The 18615-nt window shown below is 40.2% G+C and overlaps 1 protein-coding gene across 9 annotated transcripts in view; it reads left to right on the top strand.

Moving 5' to 3' along the window:
- The window catches only part of ABLIM2 (actin binding LIM protein family member 2), a 248534-nt gene that overhangs the window by 154012 nt on the left and 75907 nt on the right, over positions 1-18615 (top strand). For 8 of the 9 annotated variants that reach the window (XM_075569883.1, XM_075569890.1, XM_075569935.1 and 5 more), the window contains exons 9-10: positions 12178-12255; positions 15225-15371. In XM_075569883.1, the coding sequence (XP_075425998.1) occupies positions 12178-12255; positions 15225-15371 (225 nt within the window). The remainder of the gene's footprint in view (positions 1-12177; positions 12256-15224; positions 15372-18615) is intronic. The other variant, XM_075569916.1, reaches the window with a different exon arrangement.

The following is an 18615-nucleotide window of genomic DNA, read 5'->3' as shown; positions in this document are numbered from 1 at the left end:
GTCACAGGGGAAGTGAACGAGCCACTTGAACCTGCACTGTCAGGACATGCGTCAGAAAGGCGCCGAGATGAGCAACAGCCCATAGGGCCTGGCGCAATCGTCCCAGGAATGACGACACGCCTAGAGATGACAAAGGCTACTGCTACCATCATAGGCAGAGAGCCAAGCAAATCAAAGAAAACAAGAACTGACTGGAAACTATGCTATGAGATGTCCCAGAAAGATGTGCAAAACTTCATCACAGAGTTAGGGGTTTCTCGGCAAGAGGCTAGCGCGCTTAAAGCAGAGCTGGAACTCTCACGCCATGAGGTCTACGCTCGCAGCACAGAGCTGTGTACATTGAAGGAAACCTATGAGAATACCCTGAGTAATTTAGAGACTGTAAAAAGAGAGAATGTAAGTCTGACACAGAAAAATTCAGACTTGACTGACCAGATCAGTGAAGGTGATGAGAAGCTTCACCAAGCAGAAAAAGTGGAGAAGCAATTGATCCAGGAAAAGTTAGAAATGCAGGAAGCACTGCAGAATACAGAATCAGCGGCGATCCAGGCGACACAAACTGCAGAGCTCCAAAAAATGGAGGCGCTGATGCAAACCCAGAGCAAGCACCAGATAGAGGTGAAGACCCTGAGGGAGGTCTGGCACGATCAGGTTGAAGAGCTGCAGAAGCAGATGGCTGAGCGCGAGATACAGTGCGCCAAGAGAGAGGAGATCTCCGTCCGTCAGGTGGTCTGCCTGACATTGCGCTATGAAAGCGAGATGGCCGATATCTACAAGCAGCTGGACCACACGGCAAATGAGGGGGCCCGGCTGCAGCTGGAGCTGGACAAGACCCAGAAGGAGCACCTGCAGCTGCAGGTCAAGAATAGAGAAAATGAAACAGAGTTAAACCTCGCTCTGAAACAGATGACGGACATGGGAGAAGCGGCTAAAGTGGTTCAGTCGGGCTATCAATCCTACCTCCTAACCAAGCAAGCTGTACGTTCCTATACGTGTATCTTCAATGCTGTTGCAATATTACGATTTGCTATAAAGATGAAGTTGGAGAAAGAGATTCCAAGGCTAAAAGAGACACGGTCACAAAAGGAGACCAGGGAACGTAAACTCAATGCCCTCACTGATGACAAAGAGGAAGGAGAAAGAATTGACTTTGATTGTGCTGCTGTTATTCCAGAAACAGATAGGCACCCTCCTGAGAATATTCTCCCTGATCTGGGATTCAAAAATCCAGATCCTCAATTTCATTTACGTTGTCCAGAAGATTATCAAACTAGTGGACACACCCAGGACACCACAGAAGATGTTTTAGCCAAGTGGGTGGCAGTTCCTGAAAACACAAACTTGTTGACAGATCCTGATGACGTGGTTAATATGGACTACGTTTGTACAGAGGCAACTAGGTCTCCAAAACCCAAAGGCCTGGTAATGGCCACAAAAGGGAAATCAAAGATTGAAAAGAAAAAACAACGAAGGTTAACACGGCGCCTGAATAGTTCCATATCTCACCAATCTGGACCACACTGTGGAGCCAAGGAGAATCCGGTCCAAGGGTCTCATCAGAAGCTAAAGAAACAGTCCAGTCATTTGCAGGTTGCAGCGGGCTATGAAATAAAGTCAAAGGATGCAATAGACTGGAAGTCAAAAAAAAAAAAAAAAAAAAAAAATATGTTTGGGGGAACTGACCGATTTATTTTTTTATTACACGTGTGGACTATGTCACGGACACTTAACTATGCAAATAAGCATTTTGTCAATATTACAATGTTATATTGGTTCTTTGTGTTGAAAATGTAGCTAAACTACAAATTAATATACAGGGTTGATGGCCCTTAAGATTACAAGGCTGTAGTATAAGAAAAAAAAAATATTAGTTGCTTACAATATGGAAAAAAAAAAAAAAAAAAATTGTTTTTGCGGTTGATAAATTTATAATGAGGTTCATATTCTAGAGTAGAAAAACCCAGGGAGGTAATAGAAATTGTCTGGTTTTGTGAATATATTTAGCAGATCCTGGGTTGTAAGAATGTGTGCTAGACATTTATTTTTCAAAATAGTTCCCTAATAGAAAAAAAAAAAAAAAAAAAAATATGTTTGCCAAGTATAGTCTCTTATGACGAAACCTATTGTCCATAATTGCCGTGGAAAAAGTTCATATTCGTGTCATGTGAATACTTAATGTTGTACTGAGGAGTTAGCTCAAGTATTTCAGGTAGGACGCTCACCCCAGTGAGGTCCATGGCCGCTCACCCCAGTAGGCGTGAGCTGGGGAGGGGGATATGTGACATACAGTAGTCCAAAGATGTTAGGCAGCTTTCTGCCCCATTTTAGAGCAGAAAGTGCAGGAATAGTTACAAATGATCCGTTCCACAGCTTCCCATTAACTCAGGCAGCTGGATGGAAAATCCAGACCACAGATTACCATGGCTCTAGTTCTCCCTCACCTGCTCTTCTAATCACATGCACAGGTATTTAGAGCAGAGAGGTTTTGCATTTCTCTCTCTCTCCTTGGAGCCTGGGGGCTGGGGGTGTCGCTGCTCCCCTGCATCCAGTATCGGGGTTGACGGCCCCTCCACGTATCACAGTACCAGAGGATTTGCCTGGACTCCACGAACAGATAAGACAAAACAAATGGTTACTGCTGTTGCTAAAAGACTGTACTGTATCTTGTGACCCTAAATGAGAGAGCATTGTTTTAAGCTGGGGAACCAGTTTAGTTGGCCAGCAGCTGTTAGAGAGACTGATTCTGATGTGTAGTTAGATCCCTGAAAGGGATAGGATTTGCTTATATGATTTTGGTTTTATTTCTTGAAATAACAGTGTGGGAAATATGGTAACACTGAAATATGTGAACTGCTGAATGAAAGTATCTGAGTACCTCTAACCTTCACATGTTAAAGCTGCAGTACCTTACTTGGATGAAAATAAAGCAGGCAGAAGCCTGAGTTAAGCAGCATAATACTTTGCATGATCCTGTTTGTTGTATAATTAACCCTAGAAGACTGTGTCGGGAAGAACCCAGACAGACGTCAGCACTACAAAAGAGGGGCGTTTGTCACATATGGTGGAGAATGCGGGCAGACACAAAAAAGTCTGTGGGTTTGCAAATAAATGCGGGGATTTAAAATGGCCGCCGAGCTGAACTAAAGTACAGATGCTATGAGTGAAGTCTGTTCCACTGTGTATATCAGTTGTGCTTCTACTGCACCGACACACTTTATTCGAGCAAATACCCAGTATGTACCTGGCAGATACCTGGAATGCGCCGCTCCTCACCTCTGACAAGCCCCGTTGCGTTTGCCTTCCCAGCCTGGGTTCATGCCTGGCTGACGGGCGGCTGATCTGTTAAATGATAATGATTAGGATTTAATAGGCTGCAATGCTTCGCGTGTCTACCAGATGGCATAAATTCATGAATTGTAATGCAGTATATATATATATACTGTGCAGTATTGCAGCCAGCGGGAATAAAATGCTTCAATCCCTGCCTGGAAAATACCTCAATGCACTCGGGCAGAAAACAGTCACAAACCTCAATACACCCGGGTATACCCGAATTCGTGGGACTAGCCGAGCTCGAATAAAGTGTGTCGCCAGTGTAGCATACACAGAGAATGTGCGAAGTGTGGATGCAATAGCACCCTGAACCCAAACAGAAAACCAAAATGTTTTGCTGAAAAAAAAAAAAAAATTTGCATCTAGCAAATGCTGTTTGTAAAGCTAATGCCTTTGGCTGAAGTGAGTGAATTTGCAGCTAGCAAGTGCTGTATGCAAGTTGCTGAAGTGAGTGAAATTGCAGCTAGCAAATTGTCCCTGCCGGGTTTCTAAAATGGCCGACGTGAAATGTTTGTTGTGTAATGTACGTAACCATACAAAACAGTGTCCCTTCAGGCCATACTATGATCACGACCCTGGAGGAGAGCCGTACCCACCGATGAATTTAGTATGCGGGGCCTGTCGTGAAGTAGGTCACATGGAAGATGTGTGCCCCAAAATTTTCAAAGACAAACAGCTGCAAAAGCAAGCAACGCCCTGTGAGTGCAAGCAAGATGTGGAAGCTGATAACAGTGAGTGTGTGCCCAGTACCACTGATATCTCTGGAGCTAATAAAGCAAAAAGAAAGAAAACTGTTCCTCAAGTCACAGGGGAAGTGAACGAGCCACTTGAACCTGCACTGTCAGGACATGCGTCAGAAAGGCGCTGAGATGAGCAACAGCCCATAGGGCCTGGCGCAATCGTCCCAGGAATGACGACACGCCTAGAGATGACAAAGGCTACTGCTACCATCATAGGCAGAGAGCCAAGCAAATCAAAGAAAACAAGAACTGACTGGAAACTATGCTATGAGATGTCCCAGAAAGATGTGCAAAACTTCATCACAGAGTTAGGGGTTTCTCGGCAAGAGGCTAGCGCGCTTAAAGCAGAGCTGGAACTCTCACGCCATGAGGTCTACGCTCGCAGCACAGAGCTGTGTACATTGAAGGAAACCTATGAGAATACCCTGAGTAATTTAGAGACTGTAAAAAGAGAGAATGTAAGTCTGACACAGAAAAATTCAGACTTGACTGACCAGATCAGTGAAGGTGATGAGAAGCTTCACCAAGCAGAAAAAGTGGAGAAGCAATTGATCCAGGAAAAGTTAGAAATGCAGGAAGCACTGCAGAATACAGAATCAGCGGCGATCCAGGCGACACAAACTGCAGAGCTCCAAAAAATGGAGGCGCTGATGCAAACCCAGAGCAAGCACCAGATAGAGGTGAAGACCCTGAGGGAGGTCTGGCACGATCAGGTTGAAGAGCTGCAGAAGCAGATGGCTGAGCGCGAGATACAGTGCGCCAAGAGAGAGGAGATCTCCGTCCGTCAGGTGGTCTGCCTGACATTGCGCTATGAAAGCGAGATGGCCGATATCTACAAGCAGCTGGACCACACGGCAAATGAGGGGGCCCGGCTGCAGCTGGAGCTGGACAAGACCCAGAAGGAGCACCTGCAGCTGCAGGTCAAGAATAGAGAAAATGAAACAGAGTTAAACCTCGCTCTGAAACAGATGACGGACATGGGAGAAGCGGCTAAAGTGGTTCAGTCGGGCTATCAATCCTACCTCCTAACCAAGCAAGCTGTACGTTCCTATACGTGTATCTTCAAAGCTGTTGCAATATTACGATTTGCTATAAAGATGAAGTTGGAGAAAGAGATTCCAAGGCTAAAAGAGACACGGTCACAAAAGGAGACCAGGGAACGTAAACTCAATGCCCTCACTGATGACAAAGAGGAAGGAGAAAGAATTGACTTTGATTGTGCTGCTGTTATTCCAGAAACAGATAGGCACCCTCCTGAGAATATTCTCCCTGATCTGGGATTCAAAAATCCAGATCCTCAATTTCATTTACGTTGTCCAGAAGATTATCAAACTAGTGGACACACCCAGGACACCACAGAAGATGTTTTAGCCAAGTGGGTGGCAGTTCCTGAAAACACAAACTTGTTGACAGATCCTGATGACGTGGTTAATATGGACTACGTTTGTACAGAGGCAACTAGGTCTCCAAAACCCAAAGGCCTGGTAATGGCCACAAAAGGGAAATCAAAGATTGAAAAGAAAAAACAACGAAGGTTAACACGGCGCCTGAATAGTTCCATATCTCACCAATCTGGACCACACTGTGGAGCCAAGGAGAATCCGGTCCAAGGGTCTCATCAGAAGCTAAAGAAACAGTCCAGTCATTTGCAGGTTGCAGCGGGCTATGAAATAAAGTCAAAGGATGCAATAGACTGGAAGTCAAAAAAAAAAAAAAAAAAAAAAATATGTTTGGGGGAACTGACCGATTAATTTTTTTATTACACGTGTGGACTATGTCACGGACACTTAACTATGCAAATAAGCATTTTGTCAATATTACAATGTTATATTGGTTCTTTGTGTTGAAAATGTAGCTAAACTACAAATTAATATACAGGGTTGATGGCCCTTAAGATTACAAGGCTGTAGTATAAGAAAAAAAAAATATTAGTTGCTTACAATATGGAAAAAAAAAATTGTTTTTGCGGTTGATAAATTTATAATGAGGTTCATATTCTAGAGTAGAAAAACCCAGGGAGGTAATAGAAATTGTCTGGTTTTGTGAATATATTTAGCAGATCCTGGGTTGTAAGAATGTGTGCTAGACATTTATTTTTCAAAATAGTTCCCTAATAGAAAAAAAAAAAAAAAAATATGTTTGCCAAGTATAGTCTCTTATGACGAAACCTATTGTCCATAATTGCCGTGGAAAAAGTTCATATTCGTGTCATGTGAATACTTAATGTTGTACTGAGGAGTTAGCTCAAGTATTTCAGGTAGGACGCTCACCCCAGTGAGGTCCATGGCCGCTCACCCCAGTAGGCGTGAGCTGGGGAGGGGGATATGTGACATAGTCCAAAGATGTTAGGCAGCTTTCTGCCCCATTTTAGAGCAGAAAGTGCAGGAATAGTTACAAATGATCCGTTCCACAGCTTCCCATTAACTCAGGCAGCTGGATGGAAAATCCAGACCACAGATTACCATGGCTCTAGTTCTCCCTCACCTGCTCTTCTAATCACATGCACAGGTATTTAGAGCAGAGAGGTTTTGCATTTCTCTCTCTCTCCTTGGAGCCTGGGGGCTGGGGGTGTCGCTGCTCCCCTGCATCCAGTATCGGGGTTGACGGCCCCTCCACGTATCACAGTACCAGAGGATTTGCCTGGACTCCACGAACAGATAAGACAAAACAAATGGTTACTGCTGTTGCTAAAAGACTGTACTGTATCTTGTGACCCTAAATGAGAGAGCATTGTTTTAAGCTGGGGAACCAGTTTAGTTGGCCAGCAGCTGTTAGAGAGACTGATTCTGATGTGTAGTTAGATCCCTGAAAGGGATAGGATTTGCTTATATGATTTTGGTTTTATTTCTTGAAATAACAGTGTGGGAAATATGGTAACACTGAAATATGTGAACTGCTGAATGAAAGTATCTGAGTACCTCTAACCTTCACATGTTAAAGCTGCAGTACCTTACTTGGATGAAAATAAAGCAGGCAGAAGCCTGAGTTAAGCAGCATAATACTTTGCATGATCCTGTTTGTTGTATAATTAACCCTAGAAGACTGTGTCGGGAAGAACCCAGACAGACGTCAGCACTACAAAAGAGGGGCGTTTGTCACATATGGTGGAGAATGCGGGCAGACACAAAAAAGTCTGTGGGTTTGCAAATAAATGCGGGGATTTAAAATGGCCGCCGAGCTGAACTAAAGTACAGATGCTATGAGTGAAGTCTGTCCCACTGTGTATATCAGTTGTGCTTCTAGCATACACAGAGAATGTGCGAAGTGTGGATGCAATAGCACCCTGAACCCAAACAGAAAACCAAAATGTTTTGCTGAAAAAAAAAAAAAAATTTGCATCTAGCAAATGCTGTTTGTAAAGCTAATGCCTTTGGCTGAAGTGAGTGAATTTGCAGCTAGCAAGTGCTGTATGCAAGTTGCTGAAGTGAGTGAAATTGCAGCTAGCAAATTGTCCCTGCCGGGTTTCTAAAATGGCCGACGTGAAATGTTTGTTGTGTAATGTACGTAACCATACAAAACAGTGTCCCTTCAGGCCATACTATGATCACGACCCTGGAGGAGAGCCGTACCCACCGATGAATTTAGTATGCGGGGCCTGTCGTGAAGTAGGTCACATGGAAGATGTGTGCCCCAAAATTTTCAAAGACAAACAGCTGCAAAAGCAAGCAACGCCCTGTGAGTGCAAGCAAGATGTGGAAGCTGATAACAGTGAGTGTGTGCCCAGTACCACTGATATCTCTGGAGCTAATAAAGCAAAAAGAAAGAAAACTGTTCCTCAAGTCACAGGGGAAGTGAACGAGCCACTTGAACCTGCACTGTCAGGACATGCGTCAGAAAGGCGCCGAGATGAGCAACAGCCCATAGGGCCTGGCGCAATCGTCCCAGGAATGACGACACGCCTAGAGATGACAAAGGCTACTGCTACCATCATAGGCAGAGAGCCAAGCAAATCAAAGAAAACAAGAACTGACTGGAAACTATGCTATGAGATGTCCCAGAAAGATGTGCAAAACTTCATCACAGAGTTAGGGGTTTCTCGGCAAGAGGCTAGCGCGCTTAAAGCAGAGCTGGAACTCTCACGCCATGAGGTCTACGCTCGCAGCACAGAGCTGTGTACATTGAAGGAAACCTATGAGAATACCCTGAGTAATTTAGAGACTGTAAAAAGAGAGAATGTAAGTCTGACACAGAAAAATTCAGACTTGACTGACCAGATCAGTGAAGGTGATGAGAAGCTTCACCAAGCAGAAAAAGTGGAGAAGCAATTGATCCAGGAAAAGTTAGAAATGCAGGAAGCACTGCAGAATACAGAATCAGCGGCGATCCAGGCGACACAAACTGCAGAGCTCCAAAAAATGGAGGCGCTGATGCAAACCCAGAGCAAGCACCAGATAGAGGTGAAGACCCTGAGGGAGGTCTGGCACGATCAGGTTGAAGAGCTGCAGAAGCAGATGGCTGAGCGCGAGATACAGTGCGCCAAGAGAGAGGAGATCTCCGTCCGTCAGGTGGTCTGCCTGACATTGCGCTATGAAAGCGAGATGGCCGATATCTACAAGCAGCTGGACCACACGGCAAATGAGGGGGCCCGGCTGCAGCTGGAGCTGGACAAGACCCAGAAGGAGCACCTGCAGCTGCAGGTCAAGAATAGAGAAAATGAAACAGAGTTAAACCTCGCTCTGAAACAGATGACGGACATGGGAGAAGCGGCTAAAGTGGTTCAGTCGGGCTATCAATCCTACCTCCTAACCAAGCAAGCTGTACGTTCCTATACGTGTATCTTCAATGCTGTTGCAATATTACGATTTGCTATAAAGATGAAGTTGGAGAAAGAGATTCCAAGGCTAAAAGAGACACGGTCACAAAAGGAGACCAGGGAACGTAAACTCAATGCCCTCACTGATGACAAAGAGGAAGGAGAAAGAATTGACTTTGATTGTGCTGCTGTTATTCCAGAAACAGATAGGCACCCTCCTGAGAATATTCTCCCTGATCTGGGATTCAAAAATCCAGATCCTCAATTTCATTTACGTTGTCCAGAAGATTATCAAACTAGTGGACACACCCAGGACACCACAGAAGATGTTTTAGCCAAGTGGGTGGCAGTTCCTGAAAACACAAACTTGTTGACAGATCCTGATGACGTGGTTAATATGGACTACGTTTGTACAGAGGCAACTAGGTCTCCAAAACCCAAAGGCCTGGTAATGGCCACAAAAGGGAAATCAAAGATTGAAAAGAAAAAACAACGAAGGTTAACACGGCGCCTGAATAGTTCCATATCTCACCAATCTGGACCACACTGTGGAGCCAAGGAGAATCCGGTCCAAGGGTCTCATCAGAAGCTAAAGAAACAGTCCAGTCATTTGCAGGTTGCAGCGGGCTATGAAATAAAGTCAAAGGATGCAATAGACTGGAAGTCAAAAAAAAAAAAAAAAAAAAAAAATATGTTTGGGGGAACTGACCGATTTATTTTTTTATTACACGTGTGGACTATGTCACGGACACTTAACTATGCAAATAAGCATTTTGTCAATATTACAATGTTATATTGGTTCTTTGTGTTGAAAATGTAGCTAAACTACAAATTAATATACAGGGTTGATGGCCCTTAAGATTACAAGGCTGTAGTATAAGAAAAAAAAAATATTAGTTGCTTACAATATGGAAAAAAAAAATTGTTTTTGCGGTTGATAAATTTATAATGAGGTTCATATTCTAGAGTAGAAAAACCCAGGGAGGTAATAGAAATTGTCTGGTTTTGTGAATATATTTAGCAGATCCTGGGTTGTAAGAATGTGTGCTAGACATTTATTTTTCAAAATAGTTCCCTAATAGAAAAAAAAAAAAAAAAAAAAAAAATATGTTTGCCAAGTATAGTCTCTTATGACGAAACCTATTGTCCATAATTGCCGTGGAAAAAGTTCATATTCGTGTCATGTGAATACTTAATGTTGTACTGAGGAGTTAGCTCAAGTATTTCAGGTAGGACGCTCACCCCAGTGAGGTCCATGGCCGCTCACCCCAGTAGGCGTGAGCTGGGGAGGGGGATATGTGACATACAGTAGTCCAAAGATGTTAGGCAGCTTTCTGCCCCATTTTAGAGCAGAAAGTGCAGGAATAGTTACAAATGATCCGTTCCACAGCTTCCCATTAACTCAGGCAGCTGGATGGAAAATCCAGACCACAGATTACCATGGCTCTAGTTCTCCCTCACCTGCTCTTCTAATCACATGCACAGGTATTTAGAGCAGAGAGGTTTTGCATTTCTCTCTCTCTCCTTGGAGCCTGGGGGCTGGGGGTGTCGCTGCTCCCCTGCATCCAGTATCGGGGTTGACGGCCCCTCCACGTATCACAGTACCAGAGGATTTGCCTGGACTCCACGAACAGATAAGACAAAACAAATGGTTACTGCTGTTGCTAAAAGACTGTACTGTATCTTGTGACCCTAAATGAGAGAGCATTGTTTTAAGCTGGGGAACCAGTTTAGTTGGCCAGCAGCTGTTAGAGAGACTGATTCTGATGTGTAGTTAGATCCCTGAAAGGGATAGGATTTGCTTATATGATTTTGGTTTTATTTCTTGAAATAACAGTGTGGGAAATATGGTAACACTGAAATATGTGAACTGCTGAATGAAAGTATCTGAGTACCTCTAACCTTCACATGTTAAAGCTGCAGTACCTTACTTGGATGAAAATAAAGCAGGCAGAAGCCTGAGTTAAGCAGCATAATACTTTGCATGATCCTGTTTGTTGTATAATTAACCCTAGAAGACTGTGTCGGGAAGAACCCAGACAGACGTCAGCACTACAAAAGAGGGGCGTTTGTCACAATATATATATATGTATGTATGTATATATATATGTCGCTTCCGGGAAATGGACACAGGTGCAAATGTTTTTCTCTGTCTCTAGCACAGATTGTACCATTTATGCCTATCCCCCATTATTTGTTACATCCTTGTGTTTAATTCCATCTTCCAGTCTCAAATGACATAAATATTTGTCAACATATTTGAGCAGGAAATGGAGGAATTTCATTTTAGCCAAATAGTCTTGCTGGAGTTTTCTATATAAGATAACTAGTGGAGAGAAACACTAATGATTATGAGAAGGTTGGTTTCCATTCTTTTAGAGGCTGTAACGTATAATGAAATACCATGGTGGTGATGTATCAAGGCAAATGTGACAAAGTATCTTTGTTTAGCCTGAAAGATAGCAGTGTTGCAGTGAAATCTCATATGGATTTCTACATAGTTCTACACAATATTGACTCGCTAAATCCAAATATAAGTTTCTAAGAGCTGATATCTAAGCTTTATGTTCTCTACCTTTTCTTATTAGCACCTACCGGGCACGGAACTGCCAGCTAATGTTTTTTCACTATGTCATCATCTTTCTGTATTGCCAACTCCCCTGTCCAACACCACAAATCTCTACTGCTATGAATTCCACCTTGTGTTTATTCACTGTTTATTCACATGAAGAGTTGAATAATAAAAACAAAAACAGTTAATATTATCTAATATTACAGAACTGATTTTTTTTTTTTAAACATAAGATTTCACATGTTTTGCTGCTTTAAGATACCATAATCAAATCTTGCAGGGTGGATCCTGAGATCAAAGAGCAGGCTTTTGTCTGTGTTTGGATACAATTCACAAATGGCATCAGTGATGACATCACAAATGACATCTGCAATAATATAACTGGTGACATCACATATCACATCATAAATTACATGATCCCATCACACAGCCCTCAAGCTACCAGTTAATCTTGGTCACTCTGAAAATGCAATTTGCAACATTAGCAGAAATACAGGAGCAGCCACAGTTCTTCAAGAGTGCGAGATCATTGTTTGGGACGAGAATACAATGTCCCACAAACTTTTGATCGAAAATTTCAGGACCTCAGAGGCAATTATACTATTATGGCTGGAGTTGTTGCTTTATTAGTAGAGGATTTCGCATTATGAAACGAAGGGGAAAAAAAGTATCCATTTATAAATCTCAGTATTTTGTTTTTTTTATTAGAATTCCCGAGCAGCACCGGGGACTTTCATCCAGTATGTAATATGTTAGTAATCTTCTGTTTTCTGCTGTAGGAGACTAGAACTTCTTCAGAGAGTATCATTTCAGTACCTGCATCAAGTACTTCAGGATCCCCAAGCCGAGTTATTTATGTAAGTGTGTAGACCATTGAATATTTTGTGTTTTTGTAGTAATCACCTGCAGAGGGTTCTTTCTGCTCCCCAAATTAAATTAAGAGTAATGGCAAAGGGAAAATCCAAAACGGTCACTGCTAACACTCCGTAGTCTCAACCAAGCATGATAGTATCAAAAAAACTTTATTGGTTCATAATCATCAACATGGAAGAACCTCTAACGCGTATCATCCCGTGAGAGGGACTTTATCAAAGAGATACATATATACACACATATATACATACAGTATACACATATGCAAAAGATGACACAAATGGTTTAAACCCATTGTGTGTAGTGTGCACTTTTACATAGGCAGTATGTATCAGAACATAATGATGTAGGTTTTTGGTCCTACAGAGGTATTTTTTTATTATTATCTTTTATTGTTTATAATATGGAATTAGTGTCATCTAATGAATGTGCTGAATCTTTGGACTTTGTTCAGTAATAAATATAGTACAGTACAGTAGTTCAATCAGAACCCTGACTTTCCATAGAGGGATAGTAAAGGTTTTACTGCCACCAACAACAAAGCATCCGATCCATGAATGGATTTTAGATGTTGAATATCAGTGCTCAAATTATTCAACAAAGCACAAAAATCCCTCCGTTTCTCATTAGAAAACACAGATCCACCAAGCAACAGTGATGCTAATAGAAGAATACTGTATCTGCTAATGCAGACCGGTTGAAATAGCTCATATTTAATCTATTTATCTGTTAAATCTAGATTTACTTGACAGCAATTGACTGTGATGGAAAGAAAATGTCTTTGCTTTAACATAACAGCCTCGGAATTCTGTCCAGTTCTTTAATTATAGCAACATAATTATTAATAAGCTTGCAACATGTTACCAGGAAGATGTCTGGTATGAATAAGTGCACAACCTCAAATGACTTTAAAACACATATTTATGTTAATAAAAATCATTTAAATTAATATAGAATGGAAACAACACTCAGAAATTGGGTACGTGTAAATAAATATGCCTCCTTTGAGCTTCACCCAACTGTGTGTGGGGTCGGACATTCTGGATAGATTTTTATTTACTTGGGAAGCTATGTTATTCAGACCTCATCAACCACTGTATTAAGAGAAAGTGAAATTCCTAAAAGATCTATACAATATTCAGGTCATATTGTGTCTGCTGGGGTGTAAGGAGATTCAATAAGGATAGTTAGGGAGGAGTTACAAGTAACATGATACACGCCGCTAAAATATGTACATTTATCAAATTCGGCATCTCTGTATATGAGTTTTACTCTTTTACTGGTGCAAGAACTCTGCCAGGTCTGAGGTGGCTTTAACCATCTTGCGCATGTAATGCTGGAAATTTGATTAAGAAGCGTTTTCCACAGCTGTAATGCAGAAAATGGCGCAGCGCATATACAGCAAGTAACCTAACAAGTGTCATGGCGGCCCAGGCTACTGCATGCTGTTAGTAACTGAAACAAGTCATCAGAAATCAATATTCAGGAAATGAAACTGCAATTCATACACACTTTGACCTATATGCAAGTGAATGGGCCATGAACTATTTTATGGCGTCGGAAGATGTCTTATGACGCGGCTTAGTAAATATGGCCATTTATCTTTTATTATCAATATTGATTGAATTATAAAAATCACAAAAATTGTAGCATGCTTCACCTGGATGAGGTATCTCACTTTACAGTAATTGCAATAAATCGTGTTAATATAATATTTTAATTATTATGATTCATTTGCTATTCATATTCCCTGCTTTTGTTTTCAAATCTTAAATGCTTACATTTGAGTAAAAGCTTTATATAATTCAAGCAGGACTGGCAGAAATGCGACTTTTTCAATTGTGTACTGAATTGTATTATCCTCTAATCTCTTGGCTCATTTGCCAGGTTTATGCTTTTAATAGTTTGATAGTTTTGTCTTACTTTGTAACACCCACCATTGCCATATACTAACTGAACGAGGTTGATTATCCCTTGAGTCCAGATGCAACATACATCTCTCCTGTCTCACCTTCAAATATTTTCTGGATAAATTACTCAATTATGTGAGCAGGTGTCTCACCCCTACAGCACTTATCTCCTTAGATCCGCCTCCAGAAACCTGCTTATGCTTGCAAAGTTCCCTAAAGATTCCGGTCACTCTTCCTTCTCTTACTGATCACCTCACTGCTGGAACAATTTATCTGAGTTGAGTCCCTCAACTCTACTTCCTGTCTAAGATCCTTCAAGACTTTGGCGGTTTTCTACTTGAAACATGTTGATCACTGCAAACTGTAATGTGTCAAATTTACTTTGTGCTCAAGACATACTTGAAAACGACAGGTATTTTTTCTGGTACACTATTTTATAAATAAATAGTAGTGGTGTTATTCCAGAAGACACCTTTCGGCACTGGAAGACAACTTATGGACTATTCCAATGATTCAGCGACCATATTTATTAAGTGCTGTTATTCCATTAGATACTTTGTGGTCCATTCGCTTCAGTGAGCCGGATTGATGTCATGGCATTGCACTGATCAGTAAATATAGCCCCATGGGGCATATGCATCAAGTGCTGGTATGGCTTATAACTTCCAATGACTTGAATGGTAATAAATACTGGAGTGGGTAAGATAACCCTTACTAGCCCCTTATTGATACATGGGCCCCAATTTGCTCAATTTTACGTTCCAATGTTTTTTTCCCTCCACTTTTTCAGTCCTTGTTCACTAAGCAATGAGAGCCCAACTTTATTGTGTAATATATAACCCGTGTATGTGTGAGTCCTGTATATGAGCCTTGGAAACTTCATTCTGCTACTAGTAATGTAAGTAGACGTATTCCTTTTAAACAATGGGTACCCTGTTATAATATAAGATTAACTACTTATTGTAACTCAGATTTGTTCTCTGTACTTTTTCTAATCTTTTCTCTTACCTGTCTTTCATCCCTTTATTTCCTCTCTTCCTTAGGCAAAACTCGGGGATGAAATTCTTGACTACAAGGATTTGGCAGCTCTTCCTAAAAATAAGGCCATCTATAATATTGACCGTCCTGATATGATCTCCTACTCGCCATATATCAGTTACTCTTCAGATGACAGACATAGTTATGGGGAGGTACTGAAAACAGAGGCTTTCTTTACATAGGGAAATCTGCCACATGAGTGATTCATTTTAACAGAGATTCTTTGTTTCAGCCAACTGAGATGTTTTGATTTAAATAGCCATTTAAACACACAGCACTAAGGCAGCTGGGATAATACAAATACAAAAATGTATGTATGTCTTTATTTATATAGCGCCATTAATATACATAGCGCTTCACAGTAGCAATACACATGACAATCATATACAGTAAATAACAAATAATACAAATAACAGATCATTGGAATAAGTGCTTCAGACATAAAAATTACCATTTAGGAAGAGGAGTCCCTGCTCCGAAGAGCTTACAACCTATTGTATATTTATACACTGTAACGTAGGTAGCTTACATTGCATCTGTGCTAGACTGGATCTGTGAAGAAGTTACTTGCAATCCCCTTTAGTACTAATCATGTTGTATGTAACAAACAGGTCATTAAGGCGTAGATAGATAAACTAAACTTCGATATGGACATCACTGTGTTAATGTAAAAAAAAAGTGTTATTTTCACCACCGTAACCAGTTCCAAATGCTTAATGCTTAAATAATGCAGTACTAACTCATTTTATCGCAGCAATTTGTGGGCTACATTTAACGCCAGGATCGCTAATCAGCATGCAATGGAGTATGCACCAACCTAACTACACATGAAAGAATGTTATATTTAACAGCAGTATGAAAATGTATGCAAATTAAGAATTAACGGCTAATTACCTATTCCCATGCTACAGGTGCGCCGACGAGTATTCTAAAACTTGCCTTGGAAAATCTGGGGCTATCACCAACAAGACCCAAGTACATTACAATATGTACTAAGCACAAATACACAATACATCATATAATATGGGCATGATAAGCCACTATAGCACTCAATGGTCACCCTAATAAAAATACATGAAGGCCCAAAATACACAATAGTAAAACATACACAAGCACCTAAACACAGCAATTCAATAAATAAAAACACTAGCCAAAAAATTCAATTAATAAAAGCACTAACAACAAAACAATTAATTAATTTTAACTAGTAACCAACAAATAAACTAATTAATAAAAGCGCTATCCAACATATCAATAAAAAGCAGGAACCAACACATGAAATAATTAATTAAAAACATGAATCAATCGGCTAAAAAAATATAAACAAGCCAGCAAAATGACAAAAAATTAAATCCAAGAAATAAACTGAAATAGAAAAAATAACACTCAATAGAAAGCAAGCATTTGACAAAAAATACATTGGCTAATACTGTATTTATCTGTGCCCTAAAGGGTGCATTGAAAAACATAAAATAAACCATATACAATCCAAAAACCTGAAAAAAAATAATTTACATACATTCAATATTTAACTTACCCATAGAAGCGCTGGCCCTCCGAATCCAGGGGTATCAGGAATCTCTCGTACCGCGACGTCATCCAACTCAATCAAGTGTTATTTTTTCTATTTCAGTTTATTTCTTGGATTTAATTGTTTGTCATTTTGCTGGCTTGTTTATATATTTTTAGCCGATTTATTCATGTTCAGTGTTGGCTCCTGAATTTAATTGATGTGTTGGATAGTGGTTTTAATAATTAATTGATTTGTTGGCTACTGGTTAAAATGAATTATTGTTAATTTTTTTTGTCTGGGGTTTGAGCACCCTAATTTTTCTTACCTACCCATTTTTTAGTTAGTGCTTTTATTTCATTGGTTGGCTAGTGCTTGTATTTATTTAATTTGTTGGCTAGTGTTTTTATTGATTGAATTATGGTATTAATGTGCTTGTGCTTGTGTATATGTTTGATTATTGTTTCATTTTGGCCTTCACGCTTTTTTATTTGGGTGACCATTGAGTGCTATAGTGGATTATCATGCCCATATTATATACATATATTATATGTATATATATATATATATATATATATATATATATATATATATATATATATATATATATGTGTGTATATATATATATGTATATATGTATATATATATGTATATATATATATATATACCGGTATATAATCAATAATCAAACATATATATATATATATATACACATACATACAATATATATATATATATACATACGTGTGTGTGTGTGTGTGTGTGTGTGTGTGTGTGTGTGTGTGTGTGTGTGTGTGTGTGTGTGTGTGTGTGTGTGTGTGTGTGTGTGTGTGTGTGTGTGTGGTCAAAATAAATGTGTCCCCGCTCAGTAGCACTCCTTTTGACACCAGCATAAAAATATGATATTCATTGATAATTCAGAAAGCCTGTTTTAGCTCAGGGATTTGAGAAGAGGCTGGAGAACAACGTTTTTAGGAAGCTTTCCAAAGAAGCTCAACTATAATTATGAAAAAAATCTATTTATTAACACATGGCAAAGTAGAGATTTTGTTTGCATTATAGCTGTATTTTACTAATGCATTTCGCGCTAATGGGCACTTTGTAAAATCTCTTTGACGAATCGCCCATACTGTAGGTGCGAAATGCGTTAGAGTTTTCTCTGCCTTCAAGCTGTATTTTACTACTTGCCATGCAGCATTAAATAGATTTTTTTTTTCATAATTGTGCACTCTTATTTACAGACTCTTGTCTTTCTTCTATTTTTGTTTGTCCATCATACGGCAGGAAGAACGGCCACAGAGATTTGCCTGGCAGGGTCTTGTGAGTACTGGGATTTCCCTTTCATAATTTGGGATACGGAGTTGATACATGCCAATAATCCCCTCACACCAGAGGGTCAACATATAGTGCTCTAAAGCGCGGTTTGTTCAGGGATTTTAATGGGTCATCTAGGGCCACTGACATGTCTGTGACCACAGGTACCTACCTCCCCATGTCCATTACCAGCATTTAACATTTGAGAACACATTTACGTACCTTTCCTTGGGTCAGAGAATTGATGGACATTATATTATATTCATGAAAAAACTCCTTACACCTTAAAATCTTACTGAATGTTGTTTTCTGACTTATAAGTGAAGTTGAATACCGTACACCCTATGACACGTCTGAAGTACTGATATTAGATTTGTTATTCTCTTTTGAACAGTACAGCTTGCTTAGGTTTCAACACCACACAAAACACAAAATGGATTATAACCAGTTTATAAATCCAAATATGAAACAATAAAGGACATCTTAGTTTTACTTCCTATCCAGGCAATTTGAATAAGTGGAAAGTTAGATTGGAAGACCACTTTGTTTGCAAACGAAAGGCACTGCACATT

The sequence above is a fragment of the Ascaphus truei genome, chromosome 1, assembly GCF_040206685.1.
Source record: "Ascaphus truei isolate aAscTru1 chromosome 1, aAscTru1.hap1, whole genome shotgun sequence".
NCBI lineage: Eukaryota > Metazoa > Chordata > Amphibia > Anura > Ascaphidae > Ascaphus > Ascaphus truei.
Note: the sequence above shows the minus strand (reverse complement) of the source record. Positions and strands in the feature narration are given on the sequence as shown.